Genomic DNA, 17,161 nt, shown 5'->3' on the forward strand with positions numbered 1-17,161 from the left:
GTCCCAGCAGCTCCTGCATTGAGCGTCTGCCCCCTGGTGGTCAATGTGCATCATAGCAACCGGTCGGATGGTCGGACACTTACTAATAGCATATTAGCCTTTTAGATATATAGATAGCTGTTTTTTAACTCTGGGCTCTTTCAGGATCTTTTCTTTATCTTATATTTTCAGCAATTTGGATATTCTATAGGGTTCTCTTTTTTAGGGGGTGAGGGGTATTTATCCTAGTTGGTGTTCTCTGAGCTACCTGGATCTGTGGATTTTTTCCCTCTGTTGCTTTGAGTCCAGAATGTGTAATTTTTTTCCAATTCTAGAAATTTCCATGATACATGAGGCTGAGGGCATCACACCATCATAAAATCATAGCTTTCTCTATCACAGCCCAGAACTGACACCATGAGATTCAATTTCCCTTTGTCTACAATATACTACACTGTCTTACATCTATATAATAAAGAGCCAGGGTCCCAATGACCGAAGGCTCGACCAGACTGGAAGTCAGCGCTTTGGAAACATAGTGTGGCAGTTCCTCAAACAATTAAGCATGATCCAGCAAATCTCTACTCTTAGATGTATACCTAAGAGAAATGAAAACATATTCCTCACAAAAACTGTACGTGAATGTTTATAGCAGCATTATTCATAATAGCCAAAAGGTAGAAACAACCCAAATGTCCATCAATGGACAAATAGATGAACAAAATGTAGTATACCCATACATTGACTATTATTAAACTAAAAAAATGAATGAAATACTGATGCATGCTATAATATGGAAGAACCTCGGAAACATTATGCTAAGTGAAAGAAGCTAGTCTCAAAAGATCACATATTATATGATTCCATTTATGTAAGATGTTCAGAACAGGGAAATCTATAGAGATAGAAAGTAAATTAGTCGTTGCTTAGGCCTTGAAGTGGGAAATAGGGCAATAGGGGGCTGATAGTTAAAGGGCACAAGGTTTTTTTGAGGTGATGAAAAGTTCTAACATTGACGGTGGTGATGTTTGTACATATCTGTGAATATGTATAATAAAAATAAAATGTATACATGAAATATGTGGTTTGTTATGTGAATTATATTTCAATAAAACTGTTTAAAAAATATAATAAGGTATTCACTCTCAGGTGCCAGTCCTGCACTTCCACAAACCTGAAAGGGAGTGCCTCTTTAGATTTTGCACCCTAGGTTCTTTGCCTTGCCTCACTCCAATCCCAGGCGGGCTCTCCATCCTTCCCCCCTTAAACAAAGATAATCACTTTTTTTAAATGTGGGTTTTATTAATTGTTGGCATACTATTTTTTTTATTATTGTTTAAAGTCCTACCCTGCAGGCCTGCTCACCCCCAACTGCCCTCCCCTGATGGCCTGGTTGCCCCCAACTTCCCTTCCTTGCTGGTCTGTTCGCCCCCATCTGCCCTCCCCTGCTGGCCATCTTGTGACAATGTCACATGACACCACCTAGGCTTTTATGCTTTTATTTTTTTTTAATATATTTTATTTATTTTTTACAGAGAGGAAGGGAGAAGGATAGAGAGTTAGAAACATCGATGAGAGAGAAACATAGATCAGCTGCCTCCTGCACACTCCCCAGTGGGGATGTGCCCGCAACCAAGGTACATGCCCTTGACCAGAATGGAACCTGGGACCCTTGAGTCCGCAGGCCGATGCTCTATCCACTGAGCCAAACCGGTTAGGGCCTAGGCCAGTGATGGCGAACCTATGACACGCGTGTCAGAGGTGACACACAAACTCATTTTTTTGGTTGATTTTTCTTTGTTAAATGGCATTTAAATATATAAAATAAATATCAAAAATATAAGTCTTTGTTTTACTATGGTTGCAAAGATCAAAAAATTTCTATATTTGACACGGCACCAGAGTTAAGTTAGGATTTTTCAAAATGCTGACACGCCGAGCTCAAAAGGTTATTATATAGGATGCTGAAAGTAGAAAATTGCTTGCAAGATAGTACTTACTTCCTTTCCATTTTTTTTAGTACTTACTTTCTTTCCTCTTTTTATTTCTTTTTAAATACTTAACAGCACCTTCCTTCCTTCTCTCTCTCTCTCTCTCTCTCTTTTCCTTTCTTTCAGTCCTCACCCAAGGCATGCTTAGAGACAGGAAGGGAAGGAGGGAGGAAGGGAGGGAGAGAGAGAGATTGAGAGATTGAACGTTTCCCTGACTGGGTATGGAACCCGCAAACTGGTTATGGGCCCTGACCGGGAATGGAACCATCAACTTTTCAGTGCACAGAGCAAGGCTCAACCGACTGAGCCACTCCAGCAATGCCCTCTTTTCATTTAATACAGTGTTCACTAGAATTTATGACAAGAACCCTTGTGAGCATCAAAAAGAAAAAATACTTCTCTTTTCAAAGCAATCACACAGCAGGATGATACATTTCCTCAAGACGTATAGTCTTCAAACAGAGGGGTGACTCAAGAGAGATCCTGAACTTTGCTCAGTGGCACCACTTCAAGAAACTGGCAAGAGTTTAGAGGGGATGGACATGTGGTAACCCTAGAGAGAGGCTTTTGGGTTCACAGCCTTGCCCAGGTGTCCTGGCCATAGCTTATTAATTGTACGCAAGGAGAAAGCTGTCAGACTTCCAGAGACCACTGTAACTCTGAACAGTTCAGATGTTAGCAGCAATCTTGAGGAACTAGTGTTTCTTTCTGGTTCTCTAGTACCATATAAAGCTTGGGTGGAGAGGTAAGCCCCTGAAATTGATGAAAATTTAATTTCTTGCTACCCTGACAGAATGAGAGCTTTGAGGCTCTTAGTTATTTTTTTTTAAAAAAAAGAATGAAGAAATGACTATATTTTTAATACATGAGGTTTTTCTTTTAAATATTTTTATTTAGAAATAATTTCAAATGAAGTTGTGAAAATTAAAATAATATAAACAATATCCATCTGTCCTTTACCCAGATTCACTGTTAGCATTTCCCATTTTTATTTGCTATTTATATAACTATGTATGCATGTATATTTATATAATACATATTTATGTATATATGTGTATGTACACAGCATTTTTCTGAACCACTTGAGGATAAGATATATTATGATCCTAAAATAGTAGGTATATTAGAACCAAGAGAGAGATTCTCTTTCATAACCAGTTAGGATGCCAGATTTAGCAAATAAAAATACGGGACACCATGGGAAAATCCCAACAGAAATTAAAGCTTCTGAACTTTCCCTGACTGGGAAAACTATTATGCTCCCTCTTCTGGACACACTCAAACATTGTTCTTGGATTTGATGAATTCTGAGTCTCTTTGGATACCTTTCAATTCCTAAGCAATAAGCCAAAGACAATGGGCAAAGTTTCTGGTAATCAATTTGTTCTGTCATGATCTTGCTGATGAAAGTGAGAGTTGGTCCTGACCAGTTTGGCTCAGTTGGTTAAGTGTCATCCTGTGCACTGAAAGGTCACCGGTTCAATTCCCAGTCAGGGCGCATGCTGGGTTGCAGGTGCGTGCAGGTGCATGTGGGAGGCAACCCATGTGTCTCCCTCTCTCTCTTTCCCTCTCCCTTTCCATTTCTCTCTTGCTCAAGTCAATAAAAAAATAGTTTTATTTAATCCTCAGGTGAGGATTAAAAAATTAATTAATTAAATAAAATAAAAATAAATATATACATCCTATATAATAAAAGGGTAATATGCAAATCGACCGAATGGCAGAACGACCAGTCGCTATGATGTGCACTGACCACCAGAGGGCAGATGCTCAATGCAGGAGTTGCCCCCTGGTGGTCAGTGCACTCCCACAGGGGGAGCTCTGCTCAGCCAGAAGCCAGGCTGGTGGCTGGTGAGCGCAGCGGCGGTGGCAGGAGCCTCTCCTGCCTCTGTGGCAGCGCTAAGGATGTCTGACTGCCAGCTTAGGCCCGCTCCCCACCTAAGTGGGACATCCCCTGAGGGCTCCTGGACTACAAGAGGGCACAGGCCGGGCTAAGGGATACCCCCCCCCCCACCACCAAGTACACATATATATATTTGAAAGTGACAACTGGTTGACTCTGGTATTGAATTAAAACTTGTATTTCTCTTGTCTTTCATACTTGCCCTATATAATTCCATCTCTTGAAAGTTGTCATTTAAGTGGTGTTTCTCAAAACTGAATTAAATTAAGAATCATCTTATGAAACTCACTGCTTATCAAATTTCATATGCATAAATCATTATTGGATCTTCTAAAATGTAGATTCTGATTCAGCAGAATTGAGACGGAGCCTGAAATTTTATATTTAATAAGCTCCCAAAGGACACTAATACACTGGTTGTATCACACTTTAAGTAGCAAAATTATGGTCCCCTATGTCACAATCAATAGCTTTATCAAATATGTAGGTATCTAGGCTCTACACAGATGTGCTGATTCAATCTCTGGGGCAGTATCCAGAAATATATATTTAAACATAATTTTTTTTATTAATTTCAGAGAGGAAGGGAGAGGGAGAGAGAGATAGAAACATCAACGATGAGAGAGAATCACTGATTGGCTGCTTCCTGCATGTCCCCCAGTGGGGATTGAGCCTGCAACCTGGGCATGTGCCCTTGACCAGAATCGAACCTGGGACCATTCAGTCCACAGGCCGACACTCTATCCACTGAGCCAAACCAGCTAGAGGCAGAAATATATGTTGTCCCCACCTGGTGCTTGGCAGGCTGCAAAACTCTTATGGAGATTTGAGAACCAATGGTCTATGGATTTAAAATATCCTCTACCATTTTCTCTACTTACTTTGTTCCTCAAAGCCTAGTGATGGTCTCACCTGCTGCTTGTTGCTTTTATTGAGCTCCTCAGGCTCCAAATTCTTTAACAGCTATCTGCAGTAAGTTGCTGTTTATCATGGGCTATCTTTTCTTGCATAGATCCTGACCCTCCCAGACAGATTTTTTTTTAATGAATAATTATGTTGTATACTTCCTTATTGCCTCAGCTCCTAGCATAATGCTTAGCATATAGAGTAAATGTCCAATGAATGCTTGTCATGGACAATAATAGTGACGACGGTGAATGATGAATCTTCATCCAGGACACCTGGTTGTTTCCCAGGCCTTATGTGATTCAAAGAACCTGCTGACTCCATTAAAGGAAACACCCAACTGCCTAGCAAAAACTGCAACTCCAAATTATAGCATCTTGTGTTTCAGGAACTGGCACTGCGATTCTTTTGTACCTCGGTCGTTTGGATTTTATTATGGCAATGGCACTTTAAAGGAAAGAAAGTACTACTCTGGATGTTTTACATCTTTTATCTTATGAATCTCAAAGCGCTCTAAAGCCACTTATGAAGTTACTGTAGCCACGGTGTAAATATTATTACACCCTCGTTACCAAAAAAGCTGAATAGGGAAAGAGCTGAAAGGTATTTGGTCAAAATTATTAGTGCCGTTGTACAAAGGCAGAAACAAGAAGCTCGGGAGCCAATGAGTGGCCGGCCGGTAAGCCCTTCTCAGCATCTCCCAGACCTCAAGCGGCGTGACGGGAAAGATGAACATTCCATAGAAGAGGCCAAAATAAGCCATTTAAAATGACCTCAGTAATCTTTTTCTTCCTCTATATTCCTATTCCCGTTGCGCTTGGTACCTCCCTCGTGGCGCTCGCGCATGGTAGCTGTGGCTAAAGGCTGACCCCCCTCCCCTCCCTCACAGCTTCCTGGTCTATGTTCGGTCATCTCGTTCTCCCTGCCGCCCAGCCCTCTGTAGCAGCAGAGCGAAAAGAACCGCCCGCTGCGGACATCGGCAAGCAGGTTAGCAGCCCACTCCATCACGCATACGCTTCTGAGAAAGTCGGTTCACTCCCAGAAAGGCAGTTTCCTCTTTGTGCCTAAAATGGGGACGATCACGCCCACCTACCTCACCCGAGGGTTGAAGCGAAAGAACGCAACTCAGACACGGTGAAGGGCTCGGTGGAGACAGCTGCCCCCTCACTCAATCAGTCCCTATTTAATTCATTTAAGCCCAGGGCACTCGCCGTAGGGTAGCAGGCGCAGGGAATGTCCCTAAGGGAACAGCCTCGAGATACACTTTTCCTTTGAGGAAAGGGAGGGTGCGGATCTGCTGGGAGTCGTAGTCCCAGCGACGGTCTCCGCAGACCTCGCGGAAGGAAGAGAACTACAAGACCCGTCAGGCCGTGCGGGGGCGGCCCCGCGCCCCCTGCCGCCAGGCGCGCGCCCCGAAGCCGGACTGAAGAGCGGCCTGCGCGCACGCCGCGCCGGGACTTGGTGGCTGGCTCGTGGTAGCCGATGGGGAAAAGGAGACGCGTGGGAGTGTGTGGGGGCTGAGACAAGTCCAACGCCCCTGGCAAAAGGCCATTTAAAAAATAAAAAGAGCGGTGCTTCATTTTTCCACCCCCGCTGGCGGATCCTAACGCGCTACTGCGGGGACGGCGGGAGCGCCCAGCTTCACGTCCCTCGCCCCTCCCGGGCCGGGCTTAAATCATCGGGGGCGGGGCCAGCGGCGGGGGCGGGGCCTAAGGTAGCCAGGGCGGCGACGGCGGCGGCTGCGGCGGTGGCCAAAACCCAGGCATCGGGGACTGTTGTTGTTCTCTCCCGGCGCGACCGCCTCTGTCCATTCGCCCGGAGGGAGACCTGGAGCTGGTGTGAAGTGCGGGCGGCCGCAACCTCCTCCCTCCTGCGTCTCAAAGCTGCGGCAGCAGCTGGTGCAAACATCCTGCCGTTGGTCTCCGATGCCCTTCAGTGAGGAGGGGGCGTTGGGACCCTGGTGAGCGCACCTCCGGCTCCCCCAACGAGGCGTCTTCATCGGCCCCCCTGATCCGCGCACCCCAGCCTGCCAGCCATGGCTGAGAACGCAGGGGGGGACCTGAACTCCAACCTGCTCCACGCCCCCTACCGCACCGGGGACCCGCAGCTAGACACGGCCATCGGGCAGTGGCTCCGCTGGGATAAGGTGGGTACCTGGGCAGCCGGCATCCTCCCCTGCTTCCCGCACGCCCTCCCGCACACCGTCTGCTGCTGCTTGTCCCCACCTGGTGCTTGGCAGCTGCAGCGGCGATGGCTCAGGCCACCGGGAGGGAGCCGCGGAGCCGGGCGTTGCCACCCACCTATGCCTGGGCCGGCTCCCCGGGACCGTCCGAGCTGGGCAGGGACGTCTGTCGTCGCTTCCTTTTACAGTGAGCGCAGTCGCAACCTCCCTTTCTTCCTTCCACCCCCTCCCTTCAAGTGCATGTCGTCTCTCTCTCAATAATAATAATAATTATTAATAATAATGAATCATCATCATCGTCAGTTGTGTCCGTCCTAGAGCTTTCCTTTCCCTTGCTTTCCTTCTCTAAACCTGAAAGTGGTTTTTGTCACCCTTCTTGGACGTTTCTAACCGCTATCCGCGCTAGTTCTGGTCTGCTGTGTTTCCACCTTCCGTCGCTAGGCAGTCGCTGGTCTTTTATCACTCCCTAGTATTTAGTATCACCTTTTGCTCTTGAGAAAGGTAGGAGTTCTCTTACCTCCTTCTTTCCCTTGCCGGGAATTATTTCCTGGAAGTATCCTGTTTTAAAAAATCATGTTTTCCAGGTTTTATATGATGCCTTGATACAGAATTGTTTTTGTGTTACCCATTCTTCCTCTATTCCCCCCACCCCCGCCAAGTTTTGCGGTGATTTCATCTTATGCATTCTTGTGGGATGGATCTGTGAGAGCAGAATTGAAATGTAGCTATCTCACTTGTAAAAAAAAAAGGTCCCTGGTGGCTCCAACAAAGGAAGATGATCCACGCTTTTGCTTTGTCGAACACATTCAATGCATCTGTTGACATCGAGAAGCAACATTTAAAGTGGAATTAATAATACTGAATTAAATAATTAGTCTGGTAGTGTGTGAAATCATGTTGTACAAATAATTTCCTAAAAGATTAGCTTTGTGAAAAAGTTTCATTTTCACTGGTTCAGTCATTCATGCATTCAGCAAAAAAATATTTATTGAGTCCTGGCCAGGTGGCTCCATTGGTTGGAGCATCCTCCTGAAGGTTCATTCCCAGTCAGGGCACATACCTAGGTTGTTGGTTGGATTCCCCATCTCTAGCATCTCTCTCTTTCTCTCTCTCTCTCTCTCTCTCTCCTGTCCCCCCCTCTCTCTCTTTCCCACCATCTCTTCTTTCCTCCCTCCCCACTCTAAAATCAATGAAAATATATCCTCAGGTGAGGATTTAAAAAAACCAACAACACAAGAGATTTTATTGAGCACTGGATAATGTTTCAGGGCTTGTCAGCCCAGGGAATACTATTGGTGAGGAAGATATGAAAGGGTTCTTGCCCTCAAAAAGCCTCAGTTAACAGATAAGGAAGGCTAACAAATAAGCAATCACGTGGTAGTTAGCATTACTTGATCATATGCATCTTGGACATTCTCATTCTTCCCCTGGAGTCTAAAGCAGTGCTTCTCAAGCTTTGAAGTGCTTACAGATCACCAGATTCTGATTTAGGAAGCCTTGAGTAGGGCTCCCAGATGATACCAGGGCTGCTGGTCTTTGAACCACACTTTGAGTAGCAAGAGTCGAGAGCAGCAATTTTTAACCCGTGTGCCGCAAGAATTTTTAAAACATGCAATACCTGACTAGTCAGGGACACTGACCTCTTTTCCCTTAGATTGTCAAATTAAAAAATGACAACGGCCAACATAACAATAGCTGTCCAGTGTGACTGAATCAAAATTATACTTTTTTTTTTTTTTTGGTCAGATCGTATATTTTTTGGTGTGCTGCAGAATTTCAGTAATTAGTTTGTTTGCCATGGGATGAAAAGGTTGAGAATCACTGCTGTAGAGTGTTCTGATTGAAATTAGAGAACCAACTCTCTTATTGGAGGATTTGGAGATTATAGATATGTTTATAGATATTCAGGTGTACCAAATCTGTGATATCCCATTAATTAACATAAAGATGTGCCTTTAGCAGTATTTATAAAATGCCTGCTATAATATAGTTCCTCACTATGGAAGGATACAAAAGAAGTGAAGATTCAAAGGTTGCTTTTCTGCTTTTAGTCCATTAGGGAGGAGGGAACCTAATAGAAATAAAAGCACTAAGGCTTAGCATACAGTAAAATGATATATATTGCAAACTATATAAATGTCTTCAGCAGGGAAAATTAACTAAATTACAAAAGAATGTTATCCCTATCTGTTTAATACAGTTATTTGTTTTTGTTTAAAGTCATTTGCTTTCATTGGTATTGTCAGTAAATGCATATGGTTGCACGCATGTCTCCCTAAAGTGAAAGGAAGATTTATGAAATTCAGAGACTCTTGTAGAATTCTAACACAATTTAATTTACTAGTAACTATTATGTATGTCAAAGCCTTTGGCCCTTCAACAATAGGAGTTTGTTTTTCATTGCCATGGATGAGATCTTTTGTTCTCTTTCGGTGCCAGTTTTGCGTATACTCTTCTTAATGAAGCTCTCTCTCTTTTTAAAATATATTTTTATTGATTTCAGAGAGGAAGGGAGAGGGAGAGAGAGATAGAAACATCAATGATAAGAGAGAATCATTGATCGGCTGCCTCCTGCACGCCCCCTACTGGGGGATCAAGCCTGCAACCCGGGCATGTGCCCTTGATCTGAATCGAACCTGGGACCCTTTGGTCCACAGGCCAATGCTCTGTCCACTGAGCCAAACCGGCTAGGCCCTTAATGAATCTCTTGATTCATTTTTTTTAAAAATTGATTGTCTATGCTGTGCCTAGATAGTGTTGGAATATACTGAAATATAAAGATTATAAAATACATATAAACATGAAAAGATAATGCTGAGTAGTTTTAGTGGCAATTAAATGGTTTATAGACAGCTCTTCTGGGATTTCAAAAGTACGAGTGACCTGTGAACTCGGATGGTCAAGGAATGCTTTTAGAAGGAAGTATCCTAAGCTACAGCAGAATGCGGAGAGCCAACCTTCACTGAAAGTAGAAAAGAAAACCTTAATTTATATTTAAAGTGCCATCTATATACAAGGCACTGTTTGAAAACCTGGGGGAAATACAAAGATGAAATAGATATGGATTGTATCTTTAAAGAATGTAGAAGGGAAGATAAAACAAAAGGTCACAAATATAATACAGGGAGTAAGTAATAGGTGTCCTTAACAGAGGAATAGATTTAAATAATTTTGATAATTACTTAATACAAATAATAAAGATTAATTAATCCTCTTAGTGAGAGGAGATACTTTTAATTGGTAAATAAAGGTGTATATTGTAGATTGAGAGTGTAGGTAAGCTAGGCTGTATCCCTGTGCACTGAAATGTAGAGTGCTAAAATACAAAATAATAGGCCAGACTTACAGCATTTATCACGTTACATGTTGACAGCATATGTAGTCTTTTAGCATAGAGAAACTGAGTTTAATACCTGATTATTACCTAGTTATTGAAAGAAGGAACCTACCAAATGCCACTGATTCTAATGACTCTAAGTCAGTGGTTCTCAACCTTGGCTGCACATTAGAATCACCTGGGAATCTTTTTAAAATCCTGATTCCTGGGCCTCATCCTCCGGAAATTCTGTTTCTTTGTTATGGGGTGGGGGCACAACATTAGTAACAAAAAAAAACACACAGAATTTCCGGAGGATGAGGCCCAGGAATCAGGATTTTAAAAAGATTCCCAGGTGATTCTAATGTGCAGCCAAGGTTGAGAACCACTGCTCTAAGTGAAGCACACAATTTGTAAACTGATCAGAGGGCAATTTGCTACTTGCCCAAGTCACCACAATTGCTCGTGTACTTTGAAAAGTCTTCATGAAAAACGTGTTGTTTCTGCTAACTTTCCGAATTAATTAAAATTTAGACTTGTTAACATGGAGAGGAAGACTATTCCAAGCAGAGATGGAAACTTTAATGTGTGTCTTCAGCAGGGAAAACTAAATTACAGATGAATGTTATCCTTATGTGTGTGTACTTAGAACATTTGTTTCTGCTGTAGCTTAGGATACAAACAGAAACTGTTGAGGAGGCATGTAGAGACCAGGTCATAGAAAGCCTTTGCAGCACAGGTTTCAGCTCCGCAGGTTCACTTATATGCAGATTTTTTAAAAAATAAATATAATACTGTAAATGTATTTTCTCTTCCTTATGATTTTCTTAACATTTTCTTTTCTCTAGCTTACTTTGTTATAAGAATACAGTATGTAATACGTGCAACATACAAAATATGTGACTGTTATCAGTAAGGCTTCTGGTCAACACTAGGCTATTAGTAATTAAGTTTTGGGGGAGTCAAAAGTGGGTTTTTGACTGCAGGGAGTTTAAAGGGGCTAGTGTCCCTAAGACCCATATGTTCTAGAGTCAACTGTGAATTGTCTTTAGTGGCCTTGGATAAATAAAAGTGTGTGTAAGTGTTAAAAAGAAAATAGTGCAACACGGGGTTTATCGGGCAGCCAGGTATCCCGTATAGTTTCAGTGGGGGCATTCTACTGGTAAATCTATCGTAGTCCAGGATCTGACCCTTGGTGTTTTGTGCCATGGCATTTTGAAAAATCGTGAGTAGAACACTCTGATCTCACTGTAGGTCTATGTTGAGAAAGAGTAGAATGAAAAGGTAAAGATAGATTAGCTTAGATAAGGTTATGAAATGCCTGAAAATAGAAATAAAAAGACGGCAATCGATGCCAGTGACTTTTGGACATCCAGCAGTGATATTTTTTTTCAAGCAAAATGTAGCCCAGATTTTAAAAAATGGCAAATGAATTCCCTTTGAAGTCATCTTGTGATGGGAAGTATGCCATGGAGCACCTCTACTTCAAGGTGGTCTCGTCCAGTTTCACTGTGTAGGGACCCAAGGAAATTGTGGAAATTAGCCAGTTGTGGTAGAGCCTGGACCAGAGCTTGGATCTGCCACTTAGTTCAATCCAGTTTTTACAATAACAGTTTATATTATATTGTTTTGTTCACATTTTTATAATACTTAACTTGGCATTTAATCAATGAAAAGTACAGAATACATATGGTTTTATCAATCTTGGGCAATATTAGTACTTATCACTTGAATTCATTTGTGTAGTGTTTCAAACTTTGTAAAATAACCTAATTTTTTTTTTTTTTTAATATTCACAGCAACCTTGAGTGGTGGGCAGGCTAGGGAGTGGTTATCCCATTTTTTACAAGTAAAGAAACTTCGTTTCAGAAAAGGAAAATGGCTTGCTCAAGGGCATATGGCTTTTAAGTAGTAGAATTGGGACTAGAACCCAGGTCATTTGACCTTTACTCTAATTTCCTTATCCTGTACTAGACATTATAATCTGAATACTTAGCAAATGTTAGTGACATCATCACCATGTTTCAGGGACCGCATTAAAACCGTTTTGTCCTTTTTAAAAGCTGGAATAGGATGTAATATTAAGCAGAATACATTATCATGAAATTTTTTTTAAAGAGCTGTATTTGCTGCTCAACAGTTGCTCTGGTCTCCTTGGCAACAACATTCTCCTTCTGTCCAAGAAATTTAGTACATTCGAGCAAGAGTTTGGGTTTATTTCCCTTTTTAGAAATAAATTTATGTTTTGTTTTGATTTCCAATTTTTTTTACATTTTCCTCAGTTTCTACCATTTTCTTTTTAATTGTATTTATTTCAAAGAAATACATGCGTATGATTTAAAAATAGTATAAAAGGGATTATAATGGGAAGTACTGTTTTTAACTGCCTCTTCGCATCTGCAATTTGCCCTTTAGAAGCCATTTTCAGCTTTGTTTTTAGTTATTCTCATGGTTACCATCAAAAGACTAAATAATGTGCTGTTACCACTATCCCTTGATTTATTTTAAATATCATCTGTCAAATACATGCTATGAAAAAATGGGAGCTCACTCCCACGGTTCTGTACCCCTCCTAAATTTCATTTTGCCATCAGTTTTCATTATTCTTCTGAAAGTTTACATAAGGTAATTAGTGCTAATAAAGTCTGCAGAACAATAAGCCCAGCTCACAAACACAGAGCTCCTAATTGGCCATTCTACTTAAGGACAGACTGGCAGAAAACATGCCTATATATACAGAAACAGAGAAAACCCATACCAGCTTTCCAGAAAAATCTATGGATGTCAGTGACTAATTGAGCTCAAGTTATGTAAAGAAAACAAACATTATTTGCCTGTTTGAATTGTTTTATACCGACTTTATATGTCGGTTCTGTTTGTTTGTTTTTAAGAAATATTTCCCCTCAAATAAAAGGTTGGTTAGTAACTTAGTGCAGATTTTACTAAAGGAGTGTATCTTCACGAAATTGCTCTCTGCATTATTGTTAATTAGTACTAAGGCTGCTGCCCTCTGGTGTTGGGAGTTAATGGAGAAAATGATTAATGCTGGTGGAAATAGACAGACAGTAGTGTATCCAATCCTGCTTGAGATCTTCCCCAACACATAATTTAGTGAGCACTGTCTCTTGCAAAAAAAACTATGAATATTGTCATATTCAATGCCTAAGAGAGTATGAAAATCATAGTGTAAATCAAAAATACTGTGCTTCTTACATACAAAGGCATTTTCGTCTTCAGCTAACCGGAATCTTGTTAGAAAATCTCTTCAATAAATTCAGTATAAGTAGTGGTTTTATTTTGTGGTTTCTGCTTCAGAATGTTCTCATGTAATTTTTCCCTCTGAAATATTTTATTACTTATGCAAATAAAAATTAGAGAAAATATAAATTCCCACCAGTAGGGCAAAGGATAAACTGAAATGCTCTGCAGTAGTTGAAAAGATTAGCATAGATACTACATGTATTGAAAGGATATTCAATTAAATAAGTTATAGAGCATCACGTACAATTTAATATCATATCCTATATAATAAAAGGATAATATGCAAATTGGCCAAATGGTGGAACGACCAGTCACATGATGCACACTGATTACCAGGGGGCAGACGCTCAATGCAGGAGCTGCCCCCTGGTGGTCAGTGAGCTCAGCCAAGCTCACAACTGGCAAGCGCAGAGGTGGTGGCGGGACCCTCTCCCCCCTCCACGGCAGCACTAAGGATGTCTGACTGCTGGCTTAGACCAGGCCTAAGCCGACAGTCAGACATCCCCTGAGGGCTCCCAGATTGTGTGAGGGTGCAGGCTGGGCTGAGGGATCTCCCACCCCCGAGTGTACAAATTTCGTGCACCAGGCCTCTAGTATCTATAATCTATAATAATAAAAGGGTAATATGCTAATTAGACCAAACATCTTCCCGACGTCATTCCAGACATCCTTCCTGACAAAGCTGAGGCCGGAGGGAAGCCATCCTGGGTCCTGGGTGCAGCCAAAGGAGTGAAGCAGCCCCAGTCCCGGGTGCCTGCTGGCGGCCAGAGGAGGGAAGCCCAGGTGCCAGAGGGAAGCAGGTGCTGGCAGCTGGGGGAAGGAAGACCTATTCTTGCACTAATTTTTGTGCATCAGGCCTCTAGTATATAATAAAAAGAGATAAATGTAGCAAAACTACATTTCCCTAAGCATGTAGGTGCAAGAAAAGTTCTGGAAGGATACATCACAAACAGTACTGGCTCCCCCAAAGCAGGCATAGGGGAATGAGGATTATAGTCAAAGATGTTTGTAGCTTTATCTATATTACTAGAGGCCTGGTGCACAAAAATTTGTGCACTCGGGGGGAAGGGGGGGCCCCTCAGCCCGGCCTGTGCCCTCTAGCAGTCTGGGACCCCTCGGGAGATAAAGATAACGACCTGCTGGCTTAGGCCTGCTCCTGGGTGGCAGAGGGCAGGCCCAATCCCTAGGTGCTGCCCCTGGTCGGGCTCAGAGCAGGGCCGATTGGGGGGTTGGGGCACCACCCACTGTCACACTCAAGACAGGGCCCATCAGGGGGGTTGGGGCTCTGTACCCTGTCATGCACAGAGCAGGGCCCATCAGAAGGTTGGGGAGCTCCCTCCTGTCCCGAACAGAGCAGGGCCCATCAGGGGGTTGAGGAGCTCCACCCTGTCACTCACAGAGTAGGTCCGATAGGGGAGTTGGGTCACCGTCCCCTGTCACACACACAGCAGGGCGGATCAGTGGGTTGGGGTGCCGCCCTCTATCACCCACAGAGCAGGGCCGATCAGGGGGTTGGGGCACCGCCACTCTCACACTCAGGGCAGGGCCGATGGGGAGGTTATGGCTCTACCCCGTCACACACAGAGCAGGGCCCGGGGTGGGGGGGTGTTGGGGTGCCGCACCCTGTCACACACAGAGCAGGGCCGATCAGGGGGTTTGGGCACTGCCCCCTGTCATGCTGATCCCGGTGCCAGGAGGCCTCTCGGCTCCGCTGATCCTGGTGCTGGGAGGCATATTACCCTTTTAATATATAGGGTAGAGGCCTGGTGCATGGGTGGGGCTGGCTGGTTTGCCCTGAAGGGTGTCCCGGATCAGGGTGGGGGTCCCCACTGGGGTGCCTGGCCAGCCTGGGTGAGTGGATGATGGCTGTTTGCAGCTGGTCACACACCCTTCAGGGTGGGGGTCCCCACTGGGGTGCCTGGCCAGTCTGGGTGAGGGGCTGAGGGCTGTTTTCAGTCTGGGGGTGACTGAACTCCCAACCACTCCTTTTTTCCTTTTTTTTTTTTTTTTATTCTGGGCCAGCTTTAGCTTGAGGCTTGGCTCCAGCTCTTAGGCCGCAGCTCCTGAAAGTAGGTTTCTGGCCTTTGCTTACAATGTTGCGAATCTGCTGGCTGAAGTCCTACGGTATTTGTTACAATGTTTGAAACTGCAGGCTCAGAGGCCTGCAGCCGCAGGCGGGGAACGTTGGTTTCCTCCGTCACTGAGGCAAGCAAGCCTCATGTTAGTTTCAAGCTGCCTGGCTGCCGGCCGCCATCTTGGCTGACAGTTAATTTGCATATCTCGCTGATTAGCCAATGAAAAGGGTAGCGGTGTACGCCAATTACCATGTTTCTCTTTTATTAGTGTAGATTAGTACTTTTTTACGCAAAGGAAGTGTATTGATGTAGTTTGTAATTAATAATCTCTATATATAAAAGCCTAAGTGACTGTTACAACCGGTCGACCGAACACCTGGTCGCTATGATGCACTCTGACCACCAGGGGGCAGATGCTCAATGTAGGAGCTTCCCCCTGGTGGTCAGTGCACTCCCATAGCCAACTTCCCATGGCCGGCCAAACTCCCGCAGTCCCTCCCCCCAGCCAGCCCTCCCTGATCAGCTCAATCGGGACTGGGTGAGGCGGCCCCAATCGTCGGCCAGGCCGAGGGACCCCACCCATGCACGAATTCATGCACCGGGCCTCTGGTTAAAAATAAAATTTAAAATATAAACAGAACAATTAAGTGGTCAACTGTCTGACTGCTAGTTCTTAAGAGCAATAGGAATTCAGTCAGGAAGACCTTATGTAAAAAGTAGAATTTGAGTTTTATGGGTAAGTAGGATAGGAATAGACTATGGATATAAAGGCAGAAAACTTAAGGTGGGAGATATAAAAAAATGGAAAATGAAACTGATCAGGGAAATGAGACTGAACAGGGGGCATGTAAGAATAATGAAGAGATTTTAAAAAACTAAAATATAGCACATGTTTTTGAACTGCTGAAGTGGTTAAGAATAGATGATAGGCCCTAGCTGGTTCGGCTCAGTGGATAGAGCATTAGCCTGCGGACTCAAGGGTCCCAGGTTCAATTCTGGTCAAGGGCATGTACCTTGGTTGCGGGCACATCCCCAGTAGGGGGTGTGCAAGAGGCAGCTGATTGATGTTTCTTTCATCGATGTTTCTAACTCTCTATCCCTCTCCCTTCCTCTCTGTAAAAAATCAATAAAATATATTTTTAAAAAAGAATAGATGATAGAAAACTAGTGTTTTTTGAGTGACCATATGCCAGACATAGTACTAAATGCTTCCATGTTTAAAAAATCTCTTTTAATCTTAAGTCCCAAGGATTGTTTGAGGTAATTATTCCCATTTTTTAACCTATACACAAACTCAGGCTCAGAGAAATAAAGAAAGTATTTTAATCCAAAATGGGTTTGAGCCCTGACCTGTGCTGTTAAATGGTTATAGCATTGGTCTGTGCACCTAAGTATCAAGGGTTCGATTCCTGGTCAAAGTAGGTTCCTGGGTTGCAGGTTCTATCCCCAGCCTGGTCTGGGTACGCACGGGAGGCAACCAATCGATGTGACTCTCTCATATCTCCCTTCCCCTTCCCCTCTCCCCTCCCTTCCTTCCACTTCCCTCTC

General features: G+C 43.4%; 1 protein-coding gene across 3 annotated transcripts in view; it reads left to right on the forward strand.

Moving 5' to 3' along the window:
* The first annotated feature begins 6,492 nt into the window (after positions 1 to 6,492).
* PGM2L1 (phosphoglucomutase 2 like 1) overlaps positions 6,493 to 17,161 on the forward strand; it is a 42,812-nt gene continuing 32,143 nt past the window's right edge. For all 3 annotated transcript variants that reach the window (XR_004970376.1, XM_036324989.1, XM_036324990.1), the window contains exon 1: positions 6,493 to 6,925. Coding sequence is in view for 2 of the 3 variants with exons in the window: in XM_036324989.1 (XP_036180882.1) it covers positions 6,815 to 6,925 (111 nt within the window). In the remaining variant the exon portion in view is untranslated. The remainder of the gene's footprint in view (positions 6,926 to 17,161) is intronic.

The sequence above is a fragment of the Myotis myotis genome, unplaced genomic scaffold (genome assembly GCF_014108235.1).
Source record: "Myotis myotis isolate mMyoMyo1 unplaced genomic scaffold, mMyoMyo1.p scaffold_m19_p_10, whole genome shotgun sequence".
In the NCBI taxonomy this organism is placed as follows: Eukaryota; Metazoa; Chordata; class Mammalia; order Chiroptera; family Vespertilionidae; genus Myotis; species Myotis myotis.